The sequence below is a fragment of the Carya illinoinensis genome, chromosome 15 (genome assembly GCF_018687715.1).
Source record: "Carya illinoinensis cultivar Pawnee chromosome 15, C.illinoinensisPawnee_v1, whole genome shotgun sequence".
Lineage (NCBI taxonomy): Eukaryota > Viridiplantae > Streptophyta > Magnoliopsida > Fagales > Juglandaceae > Carya > Carya illinoinensis.
Window position 1 is genome coordinate 10185583 of NC_056766.1, and position 27657 is coordinate 10213239.

Genomic DNA, 27657 nt, shown 5'->3' on the forward strand with positions numbered 1-27657 from the left:
AATCACGCGCGAGGATCAGGCCATAGATCAGAAGGGAATATTTAATGAAGTGCGATGCAGTTTGAAGTTTTGTTCTGCCTAAACGTTGGAGAACATTGGTTTTAATTATCACTTCCCATGACACTCGGCATATTAAACTTATTACATGAAGGGGTATCAACATTTCATCGAACACTCGAACGTACAGTACTTCTTACACATGAGGCAGATACTCTTATTTTGAACTACGTACTCAAGGATCTCTTAACGCTTCCTCGAAATTGTTCGTCGCGCGCCCTTTCAAAACTAGTTTTCGGCTATTTTGGAGTCCCATGCCATTGAATAATGTTTTGCATTTCCATTTTTTACTTTATAATGTAACTTCATGCGTCCCAAACTTGGTTCATCTTAGCTAGGCCTGGTTTTTTTGTACTTGAGCGTTTCTAGTACGTACTCAGTCGCTATCTTATAATTAAAAAAAATTAGATCAGATAATAGGCTTCTAGCTTGCTAGATCGTCAATCCACGCCGACCACAGCTTGATGATCTCAGCTGAGTAGATCGTCAATACACAATCTTATATAGAGTTATATAAACATAAGGTACGCTCGATTTATCTCATACGATCGACAAGTTGTCATTTGTATTTTGCGTCTGGGCCACGAGACAGGCTGTTGTGGATAATGATCGCCTTTCGTCTTCAATTTTCGGAGTTGGAAAATCAACCACTCGACTTTAATTCGTTCTTCACTAGTACTACTGATCATGTTGGTGTAGACCTTTCCACTACTCTGATCACAGCCTTAAATATTAAACTTATCTTGATCAACGTACGTACCTTTTGTGTTTTGTTTCCAACGGTTGGATGAGTTTATATATATATATATATAGGATAAAACGTACACGCTATCTAGCTAAGTTCATAGCTGAGCCTGAACCTCCAATGGCAAGCAAAACTTCTAGTCTTTCATGGCTTCTCCTCCTCAGCCTCGCGACGATTCTCTTTGTTGGTCACTCAGCTTCACAGAATGACCGAAAGGTAAACATTAATTATCTATATATACACACTGACACACATATGGCTGATCTCAGCTTATATATGTTTTCTACGGAAACGATCGAGCTGATCAAATTACTACCGTTTAAATTCCGACCAAATATCTATAAAAGATACTCATCATGTACGTGCATGCATGGATGCTGCAGGCTTATATTGTCTATATGGGAGAAAGGCGGCAGGACGAGGTTTCCACATCATCCCTTCACACGAGCATGCTACAAGAAGTCATTGACAGGTGATAAAACGCAGTACAACGGCACATTTAGGTGCTATGTAATGCTTGAAATTCTTGTGATTACTATAAGAGTTTTACTATGGAATATATATTTCTTTTTTTTATAAGCTTACACTTAAACAACCTTTATTTATTAAAGAGAAACGATTTGCAGCGACCGTATTAAAAAATTTACGAAATTATCTAATTAATATTACAATATTCATTTATACTAATATTTAAATTTTATTTAATTTAATGATTTTAACTTGAAAAAATAATAAAATTTTAAGAGATCAGTTAACTTAAATTTGTATGTATATCAAATTCTTTAATTCATTTTATTGTGTAAAACTATACTTTGAAATATATAGTTTGGTTTATATCCAGTGAAAAAAAAAAAAAAAAAATCAAATTAGACGTAAAGAACGAAATCTACTTATTATTTGTTACAATTAATCATATCCATTTATTTCCTTAACACATCCTGCGATCGAAGAAAAAGTCTAGTTGCGAGCATAATTATGCATTAATATGTATACAAATATAATATGATTGGTCAAAATGTAGATTTTATTAAAAAAATTGGTAATTTAAATTTTAAATATGAAAGAATTATCAGTATTAGTACGCAGATTAGTACACGACTTTTCTTATACGTAGTAAAACTCACGATCGAAACTCTTTTTAAGAGCACTACATATTTTTATTACCATTTTGCCCCTATTTTAGATATTTATAAATGATCTTATATATAGTGGACACGACGTGGTTGTCCGTGCCATATAAGAAATGTTTAATGACATACTACTATTGCTAAAGGAACCATATCTTCAAAACAATTCAACTTTGAATTTTTATGATACAAAATTAGTCGCATTAATCATATACACGTGCTCTGTCCAATCATGTACAAGGCCTCTTTGACAACTAAAATTCAAATGCAGAAACAAAAAAGTTCTTCTGGTTCATTTTTTATTAGATATTGAAAATTAATGTTGATGGAGATGGAGGTGCCATTTGAGAGTGATTTGATATATATGAGATAAATTTACGTGTAAGTAAAAAATTGAATAAAATATTATATTTTAATATTATTATTATTTTGAGAATTGAAAAAATTGAATTATTTATAATATTTTGTGTGAGAATTTCGAAAAGTTGTAATAATGAGATAGAATAAGACATTTTCACTATCCAAATGGGCTTGAGTGTGCAAGTGTTTGTATTTTTTTTTTAGAAGTAAATTAATATAAGAGCATTCACATTGGGTTTCCCATAAAATTCCCTATAATTTAGCTAAAAATGACATTCCCTAAAATTTTTTCCTAAATTTTACTCATCTTTCAAAAATCTCCTACATCACATTCCCTATCTTTTCTCTATTCTATTAAAATAATATTTCTTTATTCTTTTTCTATTACTTTTTTCTTTCACTTCTTTTTACAAATTTAACTACTCAATATTTTTTCTTATGTTTTGAATTATTACTCTAGTGAATATTTTAAACAAAAATTTAAATTATTTTTTGTGGGTATGATAATATTTTTATAGTTAATTTTTTTATATTTTCATAATTATTTAAATTATTTTTAAAATTATTATTTAAAACTATAATAAATATGAGTATGATAAAAATTGTAAATGATTTTAAGTAGATAAATATAATAGAAAGTATAAATGATTAAAATAAATTATTAATAAAAATTAAATAATTTGGGGATGTACAGTGGTTCTCCAAATATGGGGAATCACTATACATTTCACAAACACTTTTCCCAAAATAGAGATCCGAATATAGAGATGATTTTAAGCATATCCCTAAAATTTCAATCCAATTATGGGAAAAAGTACCGTATGCCGTACCGGTTGGGATGCTCTAAGGAGAATATTAGGGTGAGTACCAAGTGTACCCACTAAATGTGCACACTAATAGATATGAGTTTTTTAATTTTTCTTTAATCGTTTTCTAAACATACTTAATTATTAAGGAAAAAATTAAAAAAAATAAATTCACTAGTATTCACTTCCTTAACAATTAGCAAAAAAATAAAAATAGATGAATGAGCATACTTAGTGGGCATATTTAGTAGTCATATTATTATTTTCCTTAATATAAAATCTACTTTAAAAATTTAATCTCTTAGTGATAGATCTCACTCATTTAAAAAAAAAAAAAAAATCCATATATTAACTATTACTCTTTTCAATATTTTGACCGAAGGGAGATGAAATTAATGCCATCAAAGTTATTCGATTGGGATGGGAAAGCATTTAGGCATTTAACTTGTCAAATTTATATAATTGGATTCAGCAATACTGGACCGGAATCTCTACTTTATAGCTTCAAGAGGAGTTTCAATGGATTTACAGCGAAGCTAACCGAGGAAGAAGCTCAAAAAATGGCTGGTTTGCGACCTCTCTCTCTCTCTCTCTCTCTCTCTCTCTCTCTCTCTCTCTCTCTCTCTCTCTCTCTCTCTCTCTCTCTCTCTCTCCATGTTTTATATCATGCATGCATAAATACAGTAAAACGAGCGTACGTTGTGACAATGAACATGTAGGAATGGATGGCGTAGTGTCCGTCTTCCCTAACAAACAGAATAAGCTCCATACAACAAGGTCATGGGACTTCCTTGGCTTCTCGCAACAAGTTGAAAGAACAACTGTTGAAAGCGACATCATTGTGGGAGTTCTTGACAGTGGAATCTGGCCCGAGTCTGATAGCTTCAGTGACAAAGGATTTGGTCCGTCGCCTAGCAAATGGAAGGGCACCTGCCGAGCCTCAACCAACTTTACATGCAACAAGTATATATTTACAACCACTTTTTCATTTTTTTGCCTATTTGCACATACACACACATATATATAGGAATAGTCAGTCAAAGAGAACCATTTACAATTAATGGCGTTGTCGCTTGGGCAGTAAAATCATAGGAGCACAATATTACCGTAGCAGTGGAGTTTTTTTGGAAAATGACATTAGATCTCCTCGAGATTCAGACGGCCACGGGACACATACCGCATCCATAGCAGCTGGGAACGTTGTTAACATGGCTAGCGTACAGGGGCTTGGTTCAGGAACAGCACGAGGAGGGGTTCCATCAGCACGCATTGCTGTGTACAAAGTATGTTGGCTTGATGGCTGTAGTGACGCTGACATTCTTGCAGCTTTTGATGATGCTATTGCTGATGGTGTCGACCTAATATCTATTTCAATTGGTGGAACTGCTGATAGCTATTTTAAAAATACAATTGCCATCGGTGCCTTTCATGCTATGAGAAATGGAATATTGACATCAAACTCAGCTGGTAACAGGGGTCCAGGTCTAGCAACCCTCACAAACATTTCACCCTGGTCTCTTTCTGTGGCTGCAAGCGCCATAGATCGAAAGTTCTTCACTGAGGTCCAATTGGGTAACAACAAGATCTATGAGGTATATAATTATAAAGTGATCAAGCCCCATCTTAGTTCTCTACTACCCATAGCTATAGTTTTGAGTATGTATGAATATATCCAGCTGTTTTCTCAATCCCATCGAATGCCTGTTAATGAATTAATTATTAGTATACTTTGCTCAATGTGTAGGGAGTTTCAATTAATACATTTGACCTCAAGAATGAAATGTATCCGATAGTTTATGGCGGAGATGCACCAAACACCACAGTGGGTTCTCAAGGTTCTTATTCCAGGTAACTAGGTAACCATGCATAGGATCAAAAAAAGAATACATATCCCAGTAGCCTTTTGATTGTGTTCCAATAACTCCAGTAAACTAGAAGGTGAATGTAATGTTCTTTTCGTCTCACAAATATATAGCAGTTAGTGGAACTAATGCTACAGTACTGCAGGTATTGTCTGCCAAATTCATTGGATCAGAATTTAATGAAAGGGAAAATTGTACTTTGTGATTTGGTGGTTGATGGGGAAGGAGCATTTCAAGCAAGTGCGGTTGGAACTGTGATTAAAGGCCCAGGGCGCAGGGATGCTGCCTACTCTTTTCCCTTGTCCGCATCTTACCTTGGCATCGAAGATGGTAGCAACGTCTACTTCTACATAAATTCAACAAGGTATAGACACAAAATATCTCAAATTAGGGGCTATATATGCATTTCTTATATATGGTCCAACCAATAGGCATCGACTCTCGAAAACCACCTCAAACCCCACTAATAATCCTAATGTGCATATGCTATATATGTATAGGAGCCCGATTGCAACTATTCTCAAGACTAACGAGCGGAAGGATGCATTTGCACCTTACGTACCCTACTTCTCATCAAGGGGTCCAAATGTAGCTACGCCTAACATTTTCAAGGTGATAATTAATTTCCTCATAATAATCATGGTTTTATTTGTGTTGCGCTCTTGTAATATTTCTTCATTATATATTGTTAAGATTTAAGTACTTTGAGTAGTGCTATATGTACTTACGCTTTTACTTACAAAACTTATTTAATTATTTTTTTTAAATTCAAATTTTGAATTTCAAATTTCCATATTAATAACTAACATGTGGAGAAGTAAATTTTTTATAAATTTTTCCTTAAATACATTTAGCATTTTTGCTTTTAATTCTTTGTAGCCAGATTTAGCAGCTCCTGGACTCAACATTCTAGCAGCATGGTCACCAATTTCCCCAATTTCTGGGGTTGTAGGTGATAATAGAAAACTGTCATTCAATATTCTGTCGGGCACCTCCATGGCTTGCCCACACGCTACAGGAGCTGCTGCCTACATCAAATCATTGCATCCCAAACGGTCACCTGCCGCTATTAAGTCGGCTCTCATGACTACCGGTAATATATAGCTATTTACAACCCATCAATCTTAATTTGTCATGTATTACCACTTCTCACTCCTTCCCCATTTGGTGTATTACTGGCAGCTGACCCCATGAGTGCTGGAAAGAATCCAGAGGCTGAATTTGCATACGGTGCAGGTAATATAAATCCTTCAACGGCTCCAAATCCCGGTTTAATCTATGATATTGATGCAGCTTGTTGAGGGAAAAATGAGCGTGTTGGCATATTCTTGTGAAAACCTGTGTAAAATAGTGTTGTAACAAGTGTTGTTGTGGAAGGATTGAAGTGGGCTTGAAGTGTGCTCATTATTGGTCAGAAGAAGCGACTTCGCTCGACCCTCGCTCGACAGAGCGCTCGAGCGAACTCAGGCAGATTCAACCGCTCGACCATCGCTCGACATACGGCTCGAGCGAACTCAGGCAGATTCAACCGCTCGACCATCGCTCGACATACAGCTCGAGCGAACTCAGGCAGATTCAACCGCTCGACCCTCGCTCAACACTGAGCTCAAGCGAACCCAGGCAGAGTGTGTCGCTCGACCCTCGCTCGACACTGAGCTCGAGCGAACTCAGGCAGAGTCGACCGCTCGATACTCGCTCGACATGGCGCTCGAGCGAACTCAGGCAGATTTCGGCGCTCGACCTTCGCTCGACACTTCGCTCGAGCCAATGTTCCAGATCACTTACAATGTAGGGTTTTGAACGCCTCATTTGATGGGAACTATAAATAGAACATGTTAGCTTCTGTTCTATGTGTGGAGAATCAGAGCAAAAACCCTAAGGGCCTCCAAGAACATCTTAGAGCAATCTCTCCCCCATTTGATTGATTCTTTCTTGGAAAAACATTTCTCCACCACAACATACACAAAAATCAGCTTTTACTTGAGTCCATTGAAGTGGACATTTTTGTTGGCCGGAAGAGTCCGGAGCTGCCGTTGATGCAGAGATCGAGAGGTTCTCGTGGGAAGCTATAGGAAGGTCGGAGTTCCGACACTACATGCATGTAGAGATCGAGTGGGTCACTCGTGGTGTTGCAAGCCAAGTTTAGCTTCTACAAAGGTTTTGTGAGTGTTCTAAATTGGTTGTAACAAACTAAAGTTTCTATAGTGGATTTGAGGTGGTGTCTTACACCCGGAGTGGTTTTAGATTTTGAAGAGGTTCTTCAAATGAGTTTCCACTCCGTGAACAAAATCATGTGTTGATTATTTGTGTTATTTGTTTCATTTCTTATCTGCTTGTTTGATTAATTTTCAAAAAGTCATAAAAAATTAGATTACACCTATTCACCCCCCCTCTAGGTGTAGTGTTGTGTAGAACCACTGCTTTTTCAATTGGTATCAGAGAGGGTTCACTCCGCTAGGATTTAGTTCCTGAGTGTGATCCTGCTGTAGTGGTTTATATGGATAGGTCTCAATCACTCACATCTCCACCATTTTTTGATGGAAGTAACTATGCGTATTGGAAGGTTCGAATGAGAGCTTTCCTTAAGTCTGTGGATGAACGAGTGTGGACCTCTGTAACAAAGGGATGGAAACAACCGGTTGTATTCATTGAGGGAGTCGAAACCCCCAAGGGTGTGGAAAATTACTCTAGGGATGAAGTCAACGAGTGTAGTTGGAATAGCAAAGGCCTAAATGCGATATTCATGGCCGTGTCCCAGGAGGAGTTCAAAAGAATCTCCATGTGTGAAAATTGCAAAGAGGCATGGGACATTCTTGAGGTTACCCATGAAGGTACCAAGGCTGTAAAAAATTCTAAACTTCAACTGCTGACCACCAACTTTGAAGAACTTAGGATGAAGGATGATGAAACTTTTGATGTCTTCTATAGCAAACTTAATGATATTGTCAATTCTCGTTTTAATTTAGGGGATAGAATTCCTGAGGACAGAATTGTGAGAAAAGTCCTTAGATCTCTTCCTGAGAGGTTTCGTCCCAAAGTCACTGCTATAGAAGAAAGCAAAGACTTGGACAACATGAGAGTTGAAGAGTTGGTGGGTTCCTTACAAACCTATGAACATACTCTTCCTATGGATAAGAAAAACAAGTCCATAGCCCTCAAAGCTATTAGAGAAGAGTCTGGTGAATCTTCTGACGAACTTGCCATGAGTGACAAGGAGATAGCATTTTATGCTAAAAAATTCAGGAAGATGTTTGCCCAGAAAAACCCAAGACAAGAAAAGAGAAGGTTCAAGGGTATCAATGGAGGTTCTAGTTCAGAAAACCGAGAAGGGAGGTATAAGAGAGAAACTAGAGCTGTCAATGACAATATTCAGTGCCATGAATCTCATGGTTTTGGTCACATTCGACTTGAGTGTGCAAATTACAAAAGGGCCAAAGAGAAAGCGAATGCTGCTTCCTTGACTGATAGTGAGTCTGAGTCAAGTGACTCACAAGAGAGTTCTCCCAGGAAGAAAAATTTCAACTACATGGCTTTCACTTCCTCTGTTGCAGGAAAAAGTCATAACAGTGAATCTGTGGTTGAAATTGAGAGTGTTTCTGAAAATGAATCCGGGGATGAAGATGACTTGCAGGAAATCTATGAGAAGTTGTACAAGGAATGTGTGAAATTGAGGAAACTCAATAAAGCACATATTGAGGAAATAGATTTATGCAAAAGAGAAAATGAAGGGCTTCAGAGCAAACTGAGAGAAGCCATTGGTCTAACAGATGAGTTGCAAAAGAGAAATGTGACTTTGGAAGATAAAGTGACAACTCATGAAAATGAGCTAACTTTGTTAAATACTAAGTTGCAAAAATTCTCCATTGGGACAAACCAGCTTGACAAAATCCTAGGTTTAGGAAAGTCATCTAGTGATAAAAGTGGTTTAGGCTATTTTGAAGAGAATCCTGATGCTCCTTCAAGCTCAAAAGCTTTCGGTAAAAATGTGAGAACCACAGTGTTTGTTCCTGAAATGACTGAGAAAAAGAAGGCTCATCCATCTGAAAAGGGCAAGAAGCCTGTGCAAGTGCAAAAGTCTGTTCCTCCTCCCAAAAGACAAGGAGCTCGCAACATGAGCCCCATATGTCATCATTGTGGGAAGCTAGGCCATATTAGACCAAACTGTTTTAAATTAATGAGTCATTTTGTGAATGCTCCTGCATTTGTTAATAGTAGAACTGCTTATCCTTCTGGAAGGGGTAAGAATTACATGAATGACTCTAAGAATGTCTCAACCTTCTTGAGACAAAGACCTCACAAAGCAAGCCCCGTGTGTCATCATTGTGGTAAAATTGGTCACATCCGACCAAACTGTTTTGAGCTTAAGAGGCACACCAAGAAAATTGAAAAGCCTTTCTCAAAGAAATGGATACCAAGGTGGATCATCCAAAAGGGAAAGACGCGAGCCACACATGGTTTTGGTGTTGTAGACTGACAGGCATGCATTACATACATTACATGCATTTTTGTTTTATTTTGTTGTTGTTTATTTTTCTTGTTTGTTGTTGTCTAGTTTATTTATCGTTGTTTGCTGCCCCTACATGCACTTCATGATTGGGCTATATGATAGTGGGGTTGTTAATTCTAAAATCTAAGTGCATGTGTCTTTTGAGATTTGTATCATATTTCTATATTTTACAAAGATTTGGAACATGAGTATCTCGTGTAATCTGTGACTGGCATCACACACTTCACTCCAAACTCGGTCAATTGACATTTCACCCCTTGTGAGTTTATTGGGGAGGCAATCAAAAGTGGTAGGAAGCTCTATCTTCATACAGAATTGACCACGGGCTAGATGACCTCATCATGGTTCATTTGTGCAAAAATATGTATCTCAAAAGGAAAAGAAAAAGTGAAGTTGAAATAAAAAAAATAAAAAAAATAAAAAAAATAAAAAAAAAAAAAAAAAAGGGAAAAGAAAAGGGAGGGTGAAAAACAGAATAAGTTCTCTGTTTTCTTGAACATACTGAGACAAGTATTTAAACAGAAAGATTCAGGTCCTAGCAGCATTAGGTTTGACTTTCTGTGTCTTGAATGAGCTTCCCAAGCACCTATGGTTTCATGTTCAGCCCAACCCCACTCACGCCTTACGGTTGACATTTCTTGATTGAGCAAGGACCGTTTTAAACACGCACGTCTATATTACTTGTGATACTTTGTTTTAAACTGCGTGTTGTATGGGAATATGATGCTTCTCTACATTTGATATGTACTCTTGGTGTGAAAATTGACATTCCCAGTATTTGTCTAAGTCATGTGAGTGTTGTGTGCCTCAAAACTGGGCAAAATGTGTTTTTCTGGAGGTCTCGCTCGACACTCGCTCAACCCCGCTCGAGCGAAAACTGCTCGACAGCCGCTCGAGGGTTTTAAGTTCGCTCGAGCGAACGCCTGGTATAAAAACCCAGCGCCGCTCGAGCCGCTCGAGCACAGTGGCATCTTTCTCCCTCCCGTGCGATTTTCTTCCTCCTTTTCTCAAATTTCTTCGTTTAAACAAGTGTTTTCCTCCCGAAATCATCCTCAAACCAAGGTAAATCCTTTTCTCTCTTGTATTTTCGTGATTTGATGCTTTTATTTTAGGGTTTTTCCGTGTGTTGTTATGCATTTGGGTTTCGGATTGGGTGTTTGAGAGTCTTTCTTCGATTGTTTTTCTTTTATCTTGTTTTATTGAGGCTATTGTATAGCCATTGTTGGGATTGGTTGTATTTAGGAGTTTTTTTTTTGAAACTCCCATGGGTCTATACCCGAGTTTCTCACTTGGATGCACTCCAAGTATTCGATAAAATGCCTCAATGAAGTGTGTTTTTGGTTTTTCATCATGCATTGGCATAGCATTGCTCCCATATCTATTTCATGTCTATCCTAGGTTTGAGACATCATTTCACTAAGATTGCATTATGTTTTGAAGGCATTTTGGTTTAGAATTGGCATTGGTTTGCACATGGGTCATACATGAGGTTTGGCTTCCGCTTGCAAATGAGTTGGCATTAGCTTGTAAATGGCTTGAGTTGTCATTGCATGTGTCATGAATGCGGTTGGCATTAGCATGCATGTTGGTCTTTCACATGAGTAGGCATTGGCATGCATATGGGACAATTTGACCTATGCATTTGTTATTGTTTTGAAAAATGAGGAGTGACATCGGGCATGCACCGAGTCTTGCATTGTTAGTTGGCATTGTTGCGTCAGCATGCATGCATCCATCACGTCTTTGCATTGCCTTAGCCTTGTCTAACGTCTTTGACTCTGTCTACAGCCGACACCATGTCTCGACGTGTTCGTCCTCGCCAAAACCCTCCTGCACCCGTTCAAGCCCAATTCCATAGTGCCCGAGCCCAAGAGTTATACTCTCAGAACTTCTCGCATCGTACTCCCATAGTCGAGCGTGAAGTGACATTAGGTGAGCTTACCGAGACTATAATTCCCCGTATTTTTGAGTCTCGTCAGTGGCAGGCATTGACCACTGGTCATCCCACTCCTTCTGTGGAGTTGGTTAGGGAGTTTTACTCCAATATTCATGACATATCTGTTGATGACTCATTTGAAGTCAGTCTCAGGAATGTTGTTTTCCGAGTCACTCCGGGCATGATAGCGACTCTGCTAAATGCCCCTCGTGAGCTCTATCCTAGGTTTCCCTACTCACGGACATCTCCTCCAAGTCCACAAGTCATTGCTACTTGTCTTTGTGGCCAACCTAGTAGTTGGGAAGGACAACCCCTATTTCAACTGCTCGTTTTACCCCCGATCACCTCATTCTTAGTAGGATTGTTCTTACGAACTTAGATCCTACTGGTCATAATAGTGATATGGGTCTTGACCGTGCCCGTCTGCTGTATGCCTTGATCAATGGTGTCTCCATTGATCTAGGAAGTCTTTTGTGTCGGGTTATTGTTGAGGCGTATCTGTCCTCCAAAACACGGACTGGTTTGCCCTTACCGTGTTTGATCACCCGAATAGCTCTCTCCCAATCTGTTGCTTTCCATCCTCAGGAGCCTAGGATTGCTCTTAAGGCTCCTATTGGTCGTAGGACGGTTCAGCTAAGTCGTGCTCACACAACTCCACAGCCTATCCGTGTTGAGCACCCTCCCGCTCCCTCCTCTCAGCCTTCGAGCTCTCGACCATCTAGTTCTCAGCCGTCTACCTCGGCCCCATCCAGCTCTCAGCCATCTTCCTCAGCCCCCGGTTCGTCGGAGCCCGGTCTTCAGCAGGTACTTGAGTATCTAGCTCGCCTTGACGCCCGGTTCGACTTCTTGAGGTGAAAGTTGACAACCTGCAACAACTTGTGACTCAACGCTTCAATGACATCGAGAGGCAGCTCAATGAGGATGATGAGGATGTCGATGGTGATGATTGAGACCCTTGGCTTCTTGTGACAAAAAGGGGGAGATTGATTGTTGAGGGGGAGATATTGTTGAGGGGGAGTAGTACAGTATTAACTCAGGGGGAGTGTTACTTGTACTAACACATTTTTTGTTTTTTTTTGTTTTGGGGGAACAGCAGCTTTTGGTTATTTCTGTTGATTTATATTTCTTGTTAGCTGCTGATTGTCTGACAAATGTTTCTTGAACTCAATCTATGATTTGTTGTTTAATGAAATATTTCTCTTCTAAAACCTGTACTTGACATGAATTATGATTTGAGAATTGCAAATACGTTTTTGTGCATATGTGAATGGGTATGTTTAACCGTTTGCTAAGCGTGTGCAGAAATTTTTCAACATGTTCAAGAATATGGATCTAATTGGGTGTGCTAGGATTAGGTCATATGTATAGGTTAGAGGTTTTGTCACAGAAATGCCAAAGGGGGAGATTGTTGAGGGAAAAATGAGCGTGTTGGCATATTCTTGTGAAAACCTGTGTAAAATAGTGTTGTAACAAGTGTTGTTGCGGAAGGATTGAAGTGGGCTTGAAGTGTGCTCATTATTGGTCAGAAGAAGCGACTTCGCTCGACCCTCGCTCGACAGAGCGCTCGAGCGAACTCAGGCAGATTCAACCGCTCGACCATCGCTCGACATACGGCTCGAGCGAACTCAGGCAGATTCAACCGCTCGACCATCGCTCGACATACAGCTCGAGCGAACTCAGGCAGATTCAACCGCTCGACCCTCGCTCGACACTGAGCTCAAGCGAACCCAGGCAGAGTGTGTCGCTCGACCCTCGCTCGACACTGAGCTCGAGCGAACTCAGGCAGAGTCGACCGCTCGATACTCGCTCGACATGGCGCTCGAGCGAACTCAGGCAGATTTCGGCGCTCGACCTTCGCTCGACACTTCGCTCGAGCCAATGTTCCAGATCACTTACAATGTAGGGTTTTGAACGCCTCATTTGATGGGAACTATAAATAGAACATGTTAGCTTCTGTTCTATGTGTGGAGAATCAGAGCAAAAACCCTAAGGGCCTCCAAGAACATCTTAGAGCAATCTCTCCCCCATTTGATTGATTCTTTCTTGGAAAAACATTTCTCCACCACAACATACACAAAAATCAGCTTTTACTTGAGTCCATTGAAGTGGACATTTTTGTTGGCCGGAAGAGTCCGGAGCTGCCGTTGATGCAGAGATCGAGAGGTTCTCGTGGGAAGCTATAGGAAGGTCGGAGTTCCGACACTACATGCATGTAGAGATCGAGTGGGTCACTCGTGGTGTTGCAAGCCAAGTTTAGCTTCTACAAAGGTTTTGTGAGTGTTCTAAATTGGTTGTAACAAACTAAAGTTTCTATAGTGGATTTGAGGTGGTGTCTTACACCCGGAGTGGTTTTAGATTTTGAAGAGGTTCTTCAAATGAGTTTCCACTCCGTGAACAAAATTATGTGTTGATTATTTGTGTTATTTGTTTCATTTATTATCTGCTTGTTTGATTAATTTTCAAAAAGTCATAAAAAATTAGATTACACCTATTCACCCCCCCTCTAGGTGTAGTGTTGTGTAGAACCACTGCTTTTTCACAGCTGACTACATAAAATTTCTGTGCGGACAAGGATATAATACCAAATCATTACAACTTTTGACTGGGGACAATAGTAGTTGTTCTGATGCCACTAATGGAACAGTGAATGATCTAAACTATCCTGCATTTGCTCTATCCACGCCGCCCTTGACATCCATCAATCATGTTTTCAATCGGATTGTCACCAATGTTGGATCACCGACGTCTAGGTATAAAGCTATTTTGAACTCCCCACTTGGACTTACTATCAAAGTAACTCCTAGCATTCTATCTTTCACATATCTTGGACAAAAGCTACCGTATATGCTCACGATCGAAGGAACTACAGATAAGTTTATGGTCTCTGCTTCTTTAATGTGGGATGACGGTACCTTCCAAGTGAGGAGCCCCATTGCTGTCTTTGTTCCCTGAGTAAGTGTCGGAAAACTCGCTTCTATCTAAGACTTTGTTACAGTTATAAAGAGCATTGATCAGGTGCATGTACCAAATAAAGATTCTATTGCAATTGCATGTACCAAATAAAGATTCTATCTTGCAATTTTAATGTCCTACTCCACTTAGTTATTTAGATGTGGAAAAAACATAAGTAAATCAACCTGTGTAGTGTGTATGGTTCTTGGAAAATTTATCATTTTTTTGGGTTCAACATGGAACTCGTGGAGAAGGCAATTAGGCTTGACAAATGAAAGGAAAATAAAAGACAGAAAGTCAGTACAAGAAAAATGAATTTTTGTAACTAATTTATTGCAATAAAAAGACTATTCGCAAACAATTTAAAAACCCATTTTTCTTATAGGGGCAAGGGCGCTAACATTGACGTATTGACTAACATCAACCCTATAAGAAATTGATTTTTTTTCATTGACTAATTGAACATTGCATTTAATTAGAGCATTACAAATAAAACTTTTGTTGGCCTCGCTTAACAGATTATCTTTTATTTTATATTTAGGTCTCACACTGAGGCCATGAAAGTAGAAAAATAGTACTATATATGTAATCTTTTTATCATTATATTTGTTTTCCATAGTAGATATTGTTATTTAGAATAATTTTATTTCAAGACATTTGTACCACACATACTATACATATGACATAATTTGATTTAGAATATAAATTTTAAAATTTGAATCTTATAAATCAAATTATATTGTATGGATTGTGTGTAGTATGAAAACATTTAAATACCATTACTCTTTTATTTAATCAAGATGGTCGGATCGTTTTCCCTCATTGGCAAACTGAAAATTCTCATTAGAAACATCCAATAATGGATCTCAATAATCTCTCATGCTCTCATTGAACCCAAAAAAAACACACATACACACGTAGAGAAGGTGGAGATGTCGTGTCCTAGTTGTTTAGCTTCTACTGTGGGACATATAATTAGAAAAATTCTATTCATCATACTACATGATTTTTTAATTTTTTTTTCCCTTACCAAATGTATGTTATATGGATAATGAGTAGAAGAACTCAATTAGTTAATTAGAAATAATAAAATAATAAATAAATTAAGAAAAAATAAAAATAATAAAAATTATTGTAGTATGTGGTGTATGTTATGTGATGTGTGGTATGATGAGTAGCAAACCTAATATAACTATAAGAGAATTCTATATAACCATATACGCTCACGATTGAAGGAAGTATAGGTAAGTTTATAGTCTCTGCTTCTTTAACGTGAGACGACGGTACCTTCCAAGTGAGGAGCCCCATTGCATTGTTTGTTCCCTAAGTAAGTGTCGGAAAACTCATTTCTATCTAAGACTTCGCTCAAGTTATATAGGGCATTGATTAGGTGCATCTACCAAATAAAGATTCTATCTTGCAATTTTAATGTTCTACTGCACTAAGTTATTTAGACGTGGAAATAAATAAATCATCCTGTGTAGTGTTTATGGTTCTAGGAAAATTTATTATCTTTTTGGGTCTCAACATGGAAAAAAACTCGTGGAGAAGAAAAGACTCGACAGATGAAAGGGAAATAAAAGACGGAAAGCGAGGGCGCTAGCATTGACGTATTGACTAACATCAACCATATAAAAAATTGATTTTTTTTTCATTGACTAATTCAACAATGCATTTAGAGGTTTACAAAGAAAATTTTTCTTGGTGTTATGAAACTAATGAAGAGAGAGAGAGAGAGAGAGAGAGAGAGAGAGAGAGATCTTGAACGTGAGAGAGAGGTGTTTGTTATTCAAATATTGAAAACCTTGAAAGATACCCATATATATAGGAGTACAAAGGAGGTGTTGGCCATCATAATTGACGGCTAAGGACGGTTAATTATGATGACTACGGGCAGTCATAATTGACGGCTACAGGCGGTCAATTATGACGGCTAAGAACAGTCAATAATGATGGTTATTATGACGGCTAAAGGTGGTCATACAAATCGGTTTATAACACTCCCCTTTGGATGACCACATATAAAGAATATGCATCGTTAAAACCTTGCCAAGGAAAAATCCTGTGGGAAAAAAAATCAATAGCTAAGAAAAAAGAGTACAATATTCATGTGTATCGCTAAGCGCTTTAAGATTGCCTCATTAAAAAACTTGCAAAGGAAAACCCAATGGGAAAAAATCTTAGCGAAGGAAAAATAGTACAATCAGCACAAGTCTTCAAGACATTACTTCCCCTGAAAAGTACATAATAATAGGTCTTCAAGTCTCTGTATTCCAAAGTTCTGCATAATCTTCTTAAATGTTGCAGTTGATAATGCTTTAGTGAATAAATCTGCAAGATTATCACTTAACTGTATCTTCTTGACATTAATTTCACCTTTCTCCTCATGAATTGCAATGATCTTCTTGTATGGATATGAAAGATAACCTGCATCCGCATATTCAACTAATTGTGGACTTTATCTATGTTGATAAATTAATCTCATATCAATCATACCTCGGAGGTAGTGAATGACATGTTTAATACCATTCCAATGACTTTGAGTTGGTGTGGAACTATATCTTGCAAGTAAATTAATTGAAAATGCAATATCAAACCGAGTGCAATTTGCAAGATACATTAGGGCTCCAATTGCACTGAGATAAGGTACTTCAAGACCAAGAATTTCGTCATCGTCTTCACAAGGATGGAATGGGTCTTTCTGCACATTAAGTGATCAAACAACCATTGGAGTACTCAGGGGATGAGCTTTGTCTATATAAAAGTGTTTCAAAACTTTATAGTGAAAGGTCTTTGCGTTGATGCATCTCCATATTGTGTACCAACTCTTTAAATGATGCAGTTGGTAATGTTTTGGTAAACAAATTCGTCATATTGATTCAATATCGTTTTAACATTAAATTCACTACTCTTCTGGAGTTGTGCTCTTTTAGAGTTCTTGTAAATAACATAGTTAGTGGAGAAGTCATCAAATTTAAGCCGCCAACCTCTATATTCAATAAAAACGGTAGCCACCTTTTTAGACCAGACAAGCACCGCAGGATTTTATAGCTCTTCTATAGCTGTCAAGCGCCATAGGGCTATGATGCTACATCTCTTGTCTCTTATAGAGAGATGCTTCACGAGAGATGCTTTGAAGCAATAGAGAAGTTTTGTCCTTCCTTTTACTCACCTGAGGATGTTACTCTTATGATAGGAGCAGAGATTCGTCTTTCTGGAAGGATTTATTCTGATGTCGTTTCAGAATCAAGATTTCTTAGTGCTCAATATTTTGCCTCTGTTATGACCATATCTCGGAGGTTATTAGCTAAAGTGAATGAGGTCAACCAACTCAATAATCAAATATCCTAATTGCATTAGAAGCTCTCTGCGAAGAGTCGTAAGAACAAGAAACTGAAGAAAGAGAATAAGACGCTAAAACAGTATGCTCGTGATCTTCAGGATCAGCATCAACGGATATTTGAAGAAGTCCAAATACTTAGACAATAAGGACAAACTGCATTTAATATCGCTGTGGATATCTGAAAAAATCCAACTTCTAAGAGAGTAGGGGCAAGCTGCTTTTAATTTCATGGTCTAGTAAATAACTGTACTAATGATATATGTGTTTAGCGTATCCTCTATTAATATATATAATTTTGTCTTACTTTCATACTTTTCTCTATAAAAGAAATATTCAGCTCATCTTCATTCGCATCCCATCTGTAATTAGTTTGCATTCTTACTCTACAATCTCTTTATGCATTCTTACTCTGCAATGGCCCATCAATCTTCTCGTGACCAATATATGAGGTATTATACCCCTCGTTCACCAGTTGTTTTTGCTTCTACCGTAGGAGCTATAATGTAATACAATAATGATCTGACTAATAAGTCAGATAATGATGCTATCTACAAGCTTGTGAGTCTCCTCGATACCCAATACTCATCAATCATTGTCGTATTTTCTCAACGACTACAATCCAAAACTTGTGAGGTTGACAAACTCAACGAGAAAATTTATATCCTTCAACAACTTCTTCTGGAGTCCAACACGAAGATAAGAGCAATAAAGCAAGAGAATAGGAATTTAAAATCCTTGCTTAACTCCTTTTTTCGATTGCCTACTCCTTTAGACAAGGATGTCATGCAAATTTTTGAAAAGCAAGATCGTTTAAAGAATGAAGCGAAGAGCCTCAAATTTCTGTAATTTTGTTTCGAGATAATAACATAATACTTCACAAATATTCATATTGTGTTTCTATCTTCTGGTAGATGTTCTGTGTGCTCCATTTTATTTCTCCTTTAATAATGCACATTTGTTACAAAACCGTAATATGAATCTGAAATACTAATTGTACTTAAGAGATGGTATTTCAGAACTAATAATTTCATCCATCTCCCCCTTGAAGCCAAAAGGGTTTATGATTTATATTTCAAATATGTGCAGTTTTCATGAGCTCTTCTGAAGCCTCAATGATATTTAAATCATCTATATAAACTGCAATAAAAGTTAATATAAATACTAAAAATATATCAAAAATAGTTTGTTCCACATGCGTTTAGATTGTTTTAGATCATATAAGGATTTTTGAAACTTGATAGAATAAGTACTTCAGGACTATATGCATTTCATATCTAGTGATCCATATAAATATATAGTTAATCATGCATACCTAAACTCTAGGTAACTATCAAGCTAATAAAAACCTTAATAAAATTGCATCAATTTCAAAAGCATATCAATATTATTTCTGCGAGAAATCGACTCGTGATTATGACGGCTACAGGTGGTCAATTATGACAACTACGGGTGGTCATAATTGGAGGCTAAGGACGGTCAATTATGACGACTACAGGCGGTCAATTATGACGGCTACAGGTGGTCAATTATGACGGCGAAGGACAGTCAATAATGACGGCTATTATGACGGCTAAAGGTAGTAATATAAATCGGTTTATAACACTTGGCCTCTTTTAACAAGATTATCTTTTACTTTATATTTTGGTTTCACTGAGGCCAAGAAAGTAGAAAAATACTATATATATAATCTTCTTTTCATTGTATTTTTTTTCATAGTTGATATTTTTATTTAGAATAATTTTATTTCAAGATATTTGCACCACATACCATACATATGATATACTTTGATTTAGAATATAAATTTTAAAATTTGAATCTTACAAATCAAATTGTATATATCGTATAGACAGTATGTAGTGTAAAAATATTTAAATAGCATTACTCTTTTATTTAATCAAGATGATCGGCTTGTTGTGAAAAATGAAAATGCTCTCATTAGAAACATCCAATAATGGATCTCAATAATCTCTCATGCTCTCATTGACCAAAAAAAAACACACACACGCGCGTGCGCGCGTAGAGAAGGTGGAGTTGTGTCGTAGTTGTATATGTAGCTTCTACTGTGGTAAATATAATTAGAAAAATTATACTCATCATAGAACATAATTTTTTTAATTTTCTTAAAAACTCTACTCATCACACAACATAATTTTTTAATTTTTTTAATTTTCTTCCATTGCCAAATATATGGTATATTGATGATGAGTAGAAGAACTTAATTAGTTTAAGAGGAATAAAACAAGAAAATAATAATAAAAATAATAAAATAAGTGTGGTGTTAGATGTGTAATATGTGATGTGTGGTATGATAACTAACAAACCTCATATAATTATAAGAAAATTCTATATAATATACTAGTTACGTATCATCTCATTTTCATTTCATTATATAAGATGTGATATATTTATTATTATTGGATGGTTCTTTATCATTCAATAATGATAAATATGTTACATATTATATAATAAGATCATAAAAGTTATATGAGGGCATGGTATATAGCATTAATCATAATTAAGGACGTGTAAATTGTGACCTAAAGGGTTAACGAGCTGTGTATCCAACTAATTATTGAATTTATGGGGTAGGGCCGTAGCCGTTGGGGGCCAGAGTTGGAAACTTGTAGAATTAACGTACGTGGGTGACTTTCAATACTCGAAATCTCACTAGTGCAGTTTAAATAGTGAAATAAGATAAGATGATTTTAGATAAAAATTAAATAAAATATTATTTTTTTAATATTATTATTATTTTGAGATTTAAAAAAAATTAAATTATTTATTATATTTTGTATGAAAATTTAAAAAATTATAATAATAATAATATGAGATGAAATAAAATACTTTTACTATTTAAACGGGCCGATAATAAGCTAGGGAGCAGGTCACCCTTTTTTTCTCAAAAAGATAAAATAAAAATAAAATATTTTATTTTCTGGTTTTGATGATAGAAGAACGTAAGAATAAATAGTGTAAAATGGAGTGCCGCTTTGGGACTAACCCATCCAATTCCAAACCCAGCATCATTCTCAACACTTCGAATCTTCTTCTTTTTTTTTTCTTTCTCTTTGTTCTATTTTTTGGTTCAATCTTTGGAGAAAGTTTTTGGGGAGAAAGAATAATATGCTCTAAGCTACATAGATACTGGGTTCTTGTGCATTTGGGTTAGTTTGGAAACCTCGTTGTAGTGGTGGGCTCTCCTTCATTTTCGTTTTTGTTAAACCACTATCGTATTCTTCATCTTCAAGAAGAGCAACCAGCACAAATTCTTCATTCTAGCCCAAATTTCCAGCTCACTGGACTCGTTGTCTGCGGCCAATTCATCTGCCATAAGCGCTACCAGGATTATCACCAGCATTCTCACTGAAGGGGGTGAGGGAGATGGGGCTGGGGTCTTTGTTGAGAGAGAAATCTTCGAAGGTTTCTAGAGTGAGAAATTGAAGGGGTTGGGGTTTTCATTGGAGGCAAAATTTGTGAGCTAATTTCTGGGGTGAGCTAATTTATAGGGTGAGACTGAAGAGGCTGGAGTTAGCAGCTTGAGGGTGTTGACTTTTTGCTCCTTTACTTAAGTCTCACATGGGTGAGAAGTGAAGGAGGAGCACATTTGCAAACCTATTTAAGGAGACTTGGGTTTCTTGATTTAAGTATACCAGTTGATAACTTATCTAGTAACTTTTAACTTTAGTTAAATTCCTCTGTTGGCCTTTTTGTAAAAGGGAAAGAGGTGTAAAGTTAAAGTTTTGCTAGTGGGAAAGCTTTGTGGGTGTGTTTGGGGTGAGGAGAAAAAATTGTGTGATTGTAACAATTTTCACATAGTGGATTTTTTTCTCTGGGTCTGGTGGTTTTTCTCCTGTTTAGGAGTTTCCACGTAAAATCTTGTGTTGTTATTATTTCTCTATTTTTTTGTTATTCCTGCAAATGGTAGATCCTAGGGGGTGAATTTGAAAGGTCCAAATTCCCAACAATTGGTATCAGAGCCATTAGGTTCTTTTTGTGGGGTGGAGTTTTGGTATGGTAGTGTGGATACGTACAATCTAAGGAGGTTCTGTTTAGAAGATTGAAAATTTTAAGCGTATCCATTGTGACCCTCCAATCTTTCCTGGGAACTTACTTAGTGAGGTATTATTCATTCTAAGGTAAATTCATCTAAGTAATGTCAGGAAGTAGGTCAAATCCATTCAGATTTAAGGTGGAGAAATTTGATGGGATAATCAATTTTGGCTTGTGGCAAATACAAGTCAAGGATGTCTTGATTCAATCAGGATTGCACAAGGCATTGAAGGGCAGACCAACCTCTGAAGTCAGTAGTAATATTAGCGACTGGTGAAACGGCTAGTACAAGGAGCGGGTTTGGCAAGTAGCTCCAAGTCAGTAAATAGAAATACTAGTATTGATGCTAATGTTGTATCTCTCTCCATGGAAAAAGAGACATGTATATCCTCATGGCGTGCCGCTAATTTCTAAAGTTGCCATGATAGAGGATGTATTAATGTTAGCGGGTCCACAAGTTTGCACACAGGCATTGGTTTGGCATTGATGCACGGTGTGTGGTGGAAATTCATGTCGATGGCTGATGAACTTTTAATAAAGCTAAACGTGGAGGTTACACCATAATTTTCAGCAAGGCTGTTTTCGACATGGGCTGAAATGAAATGCTTGGAATTGGTTTATTCTGAGTGGGTATGCTTTTATGGTGAAGCATGATAGCGGATGTGACGCCCCCAAATCCCACGTACGGACACGTGAAAATCAAGACGTCGGGATGATGATAACACAGGTCACCACCCTATCGACAAGTGCCAAGTGTGTGTACATGCATCAAGTGTGCAAACAAAAACACGCAGCAGATAACAAAAGTCTTATAACTAAGTACCAGAATTTTTCTTTGTTTAATACAAACCTGATTAAAACATACATAATAAAATATTACAAGTCTCAAATATCGTTTCAAAACCAAACTAGAAGGCAAAAAAACTCCAAATCAATACTCCGGCGGAGCCGCCTCCTCGGGCTCAGCCTCCTCCTCTTCCTTGACCTCTGCATCAAAATCTACGGTACCAAAATGGTGCCGCAGGTAAGTAAAAATCCAAACGCCACAAGATAAAAACATATTAAACTCAACAATATGCATGAAAGAATGCTAAATGCACATATCCCATAAATCCACATTTTTCCACGCACGCCAAAATCCCATTTTGGCCCAAAACATATCCTTTAAACAAAACCTCGCCATTATCCCCGATAATGGCCCAAAAACAAAACCATCAGAGCACTGTAGGTGGGACTCTACCACCATCCCTGCTCACCACTGTCCCTACGCATGCACCGTAGGCGGGAATCACAGGCGGGATTCTACCACCGTCCCTGCTTACCACCATCCCTACACCGCGTGCACCATAGGCGGGAACCACAAGCGGGATTCTACCACCGTCCCTGCTTACCACCATCCCTACACGTGCCTCTGACTCAAACTAGTCACTCCAATCGTTCACATAAACCAAAAACATTTCTCGCTTGAAAGCCCAGTTTTCAAGTTCCAACACATGTACATACATGCAATGCACACCTCATGCAATGTACTTACAGCTCTATAAGATATTTTTTGAAGGATCACGACGTTGCAAACAGCGGAGAAAAAGCAACGTAACAGTGTAAAATACACTGTGGCCGTGGGTTGTAAAATACCCACTTTCGAACAGGAACAAACCAAGACTTGAAATTGATAGGGAATGGCCTAGAGATGTTTATGAAGCTAATAGATGTGAGTTTTGGCGGTGGGTGGTGGTGGAAACGGCGGTGGAAGCGGAAAAAGGACAAATCGGAGTTGAGCTCGTGGGAGCTGCTCCGGCAACGGATCGGGACCGGAAATGGGTGGGTTAGGACAACAAAAGGTAGGTGATGAAGTGGTGAAAAGATGGTGGTTAGAGGTGGAGCGACGGCAGCGGAAATGCACAAAAACCTTGCGGCTTAGATGGGCTCTCGGCGGCAAACAGCGGCTCGAATGGAGGTGAGATTTGGTGGGGTGGTTCACCGGCCGGAGGGGGAAGTTTCTGGGTGGGTGGTGCTGGCCATGTCGCCGGCGAGTGGCGGTTTTGGGCTGAAGAAGCAACCGGTGACAGAGAGAGGGAGAGAAGGTGCAGTGCGCGGGAGAAGAACGGGGAAGAAAGAAAGAAAAAAATAAGAAGGAAAAGAAAAAGAAAAGGAAAAGAGAAAAAGAAAAAGAGAAAAGAAAAAGAAAAGATGAGGGAAGAGAAATGAGGTCCAATCCTCACTTTTGGAGTCCAAAAACTGATCCGACGAAAACAAATTTTAAAAACTATAAAACGACTAAATTAATTTAAACACCACATCACGTTAAAATATAATAAATAACTAATAAAAACTAAGAACTAATTTTAAATCCAAAAACAAACTAAATTAAATTACACAGCAATTTAAATTCAAAACGATAATTAATATAAAGAAAGGTCCACAAAACAAATATCACAACTAAATAAATCCAATTAAAATACAATAAGTTAAAATAAAAAGAACTAATATATTAATTAAATTAAAATACTCATTCAGTGAAAATACACGTAAAAACGGGATGTCACATCCTCCACCCTTAAAAAGAAATTTCGTCCTCGAAATTTGTGAGGTCAAACATCAACGCCAAAATAAGATACAAGATACAATTCCGAACATATTTGAGAGATACAAAACATCGATAACTCCCAACAAATTCCAATGGTTATTATCTTCACACCATAAATTGCTAATATCAACGATGTCTCTGTTTTTACCTTATGAACTTTCATCCTATTCCAACTTTGGTAACCTAATAGCCACTTCCAAAGTTAACCATCAAAAAACAAAATTTGCACGACCAAATGATTAATCTCCCATTAAAACTTCGAATCACTACTAATTCCTCAAAATCAACACAAAATTTGAATATCTAAGTATCTCCAAAAATCATGCTTTCGCGCGCACTCTGATAACTCACCAAAATATATAATGACTATGTCCTCATAAATTAACAACATCAAGTACAAGCTCGATTAACACCTACGAACAAGAAAACTTTTACCATATTTTGATAGAAAATAATAATATACTTCCAAAAATCACGAATTATCACTCATTCCTCAATTGGTTCTAGCTGCCTTAATCAAAATCAACATTCTGTGACTACATCCATGATCATAGACAGGAAGTTAGTATCAAATCAACATCAGCATCCCAAATTGAAAACAAGTTATTTCATCCCAAAAGATACTCATCTCATCTAAGATAAGGAACATCCCTTTAAAGGCTCATACCCAACCTGGCCCACCACGAGGAGCACCTAAAAAAAAAAACTTCTACCCGACAACCTAATCTCGAAAACTCATCACTTAAATTCTAAGCACCATCTAATTTCCTCAAACTTGGTATGGATCAATCCTAAAACCTGTCACTATAACCTCGAGCTATAACAATTTTTTTTTTTTTAAAAAAGATCGATATTTTCAATCCTTAGACAAACACACGAACAAGATCAACATCGTCAATCCTAAAAATACACAAACTAGGTCATTACCTTTAATTCTCAAATAAATATTCTCCTTGAAAATTCCTATATCCATCATCCCACTATGTTCAACCCCATTTTAATGTTATAGCCTAATCAATCTCCAAAATAAATCATACTAGCACACCAATCCTACGAAACTAAAAACTTCAATCTCATTAAAAAATCAGTCCTTCAAATCTGCGACCCTATAACCTTAAATTATGCAAAACTCCTTCCCCCAAAATCCGTTAGGTCAATGAACTTATATCTAATAATAAAACAATTGACTCCCGAAACTTTCAAAATCTAAAATCTTAAATAATAACCAATCATTTCCTAAAATTTGCAAAACCTTAAAACTTTGCTGAAACTTCATAAAATCAACCCTTGAAATTTGTTGAACTTACAACCTATTACGTTATAGACCATTTCATCAACTCCACGGAACCAAAGAACTCAATTATCCTACTTCCCTAAGAGATCTCCCAGATCATGCCATTCCCTTCAAGTCTCGATAATATAAAAACAAACCACTCAAGACATTCATCACAAAAGATTAGGTTAGACCCTTACATGCCATGGCTCCCGCATCCTGAGTCTCTGGAACCTCGCCTCCAACGGTACTAGAAGTCACTGCGTACATCCGAGCCCGAACTAATTGCCTCTGATTAGTTCTACCATCGCGACGAGCTCCATGGCTTCCTTGAACTCGACTAGGGCACTCACGAGCAAAGTGTCCCGTCTGACCGCATTCAAAACATTGGTTACTACCCAGACGACACTTGCCTCCGTGAGCTCTATTACATTTGCCACAAACTGGAACTTGGCCTCCCATACGCACACCGGGGGATGCCAACGATCGGATTCCTGTCCTCTGCATAAACTTTTGTGGTGATCCAGAACTGCTTCCTTCACCATCAATGTTCAGCCTCTTCTGACCTAGAGGGGAGCCCACACTCAAACTAATCTCACGCTCTGCTAGAGTGGTCAAATCAACTAATTCCTAAAAAGTTGTAATCCGGTGGCAAACTACAATTCTGCGTATATCTGACTCACTCAAAAATGAGTAGCACTAATGCTATCCCAAGTGCAGGAGGATGTCGTGTAATAATTAGGAATAAATTTCTAGATCGTCTCCTCAGGGAAAGTTGCTTAAAATTAAACTCGTTGAAAAAATGTGAAAAACTTCACAAAGAGAAAATAAAATGATGGTATATGCAATGGATGGAAAAGGGTACTAGTCATGGACTAGATTCATGTCTTTTGATTTTGATTTTCGGATTGGAATATAAAGGACTAATAAATTAAACTCAGAAATTAATAAAACCAAATTAAGAATTAAACTAAATTAGAAAGTAATTGACAAAACATGAATTGAAAATTGAAAATGCCCAAAACCAAGATTCTAGAATTCATCTTTGTAATTAAATCACAAATTCTCAAAATAACACATAACAATTGTAATCACTATTAAATGAAAACTTAAAGATGTGCGAAAAATAAATAACACGAAATAAGTAAACAGAAAATAAATTACCCTAACTTCTAAGCTAAACAAATCTCAAAAGTATTCCATAAATTTTAAACTGAAGTTAAATAAAATAGAGAATGAAAAGTCTAAACGAAAACTTCCTTTCACTATTCAATTGAAATTCAAAACAACAAGGAAACAACTTCTCACATATGACTCTTGAAAATTAATCTCTAAACCTTTAATAAAAACTTTAGAACAATTCCTCTACTCCCCACGTATGATGTTTCAGAAAAATCAAAAACAAAAACAAAAACTTAAAACCAAACCTTTCTTGCAATAAATTAAGGTAACACAATTAATTAAAACTTCTAAAACAATTTATTTTATTGCATGAAACAAAATAGCACACTTAATTAAAACTTCTAAAACAATTTCTTTTATTGTATGAAACAAACTAGTAATGAAACAAACTAGCACACTTAATGGAAATTAAGGTATTACACTTAATGAAATATAATTCTAGAACAAATCTTAATACACTAAAAAAAATGCTAAAACAACAAAGCTTTGAAACTAAAAGGAGAAACAAAATTTCTTAAAACAAAAAGGAGCTAATTCTTTCAAGTACATAGCAGAAAATTGTGTGTGTTGAGTTGTGTTTGTCTAAGTTTGAATTGTCCTAGTTGTTCTCTTTTTTGTAAGCTTCGGACTGCACCCATTTTATAGCCGAACATCTTGGCTAGTTCATCTCTCATTCAATTGGTTTCACACTTCAATCTTGCATTCACACTTTAATTCAGCCACCTTTTGCATTCACACCTTAATTTCGGCCACTTCTTGTTGCATTCACACTCAATTTGTTTCACAATTCAGCCGCCTCTTGCATTTCTCTTAATTGTCGTGTCTTGCATTGCATTCCTCCTCTCTTATTTTATTCAATTGGTTTCTTAA

General features: G+C 37.0%; 1 protein-coding gene across 2 annotated transcripts; it reads left to right on the forward strand.

Moving 5' to 3' along the window:
• The first annotated feature begins 859 nt into the window (after positions 1–859).
• Positions 860–14485, forward strand: LOC122295501 (cucumisin-like). 2 transcript variants are annotated; one of them, XM_043104536.1, is made up of 11 exons: positions 860–1018; positions 1186–1274; positions 3478–3662; positions 3815–4058; positions 4177–4687; positions 4840–4943; positions 5103–5321; positions 5458–5569; positions 5837–6050; positions 6140–6247; positions 13940–14485. In XM_043104536.1, exons 1-11 carry the CDS (start codon positions 923–925, stop codon positions 14350–14352), a joined length of 2295 nt encoding a protein of 764 aa, XP_042960470.1. In that variant the 5' UTR covers positions 860–922; the 3' UTR covers positions 14353–14485. The 2 variants fall into 2 exon arrangements, with proteins under 2 accessions (XP_042960470.1, XP_042960471.1); XM_043104537.1 differs by having other exon boundaries at positions 3568–3662.
• The last annotated feature ends 13172 nt before the right edge of the window (positions 14486–27657 follow it).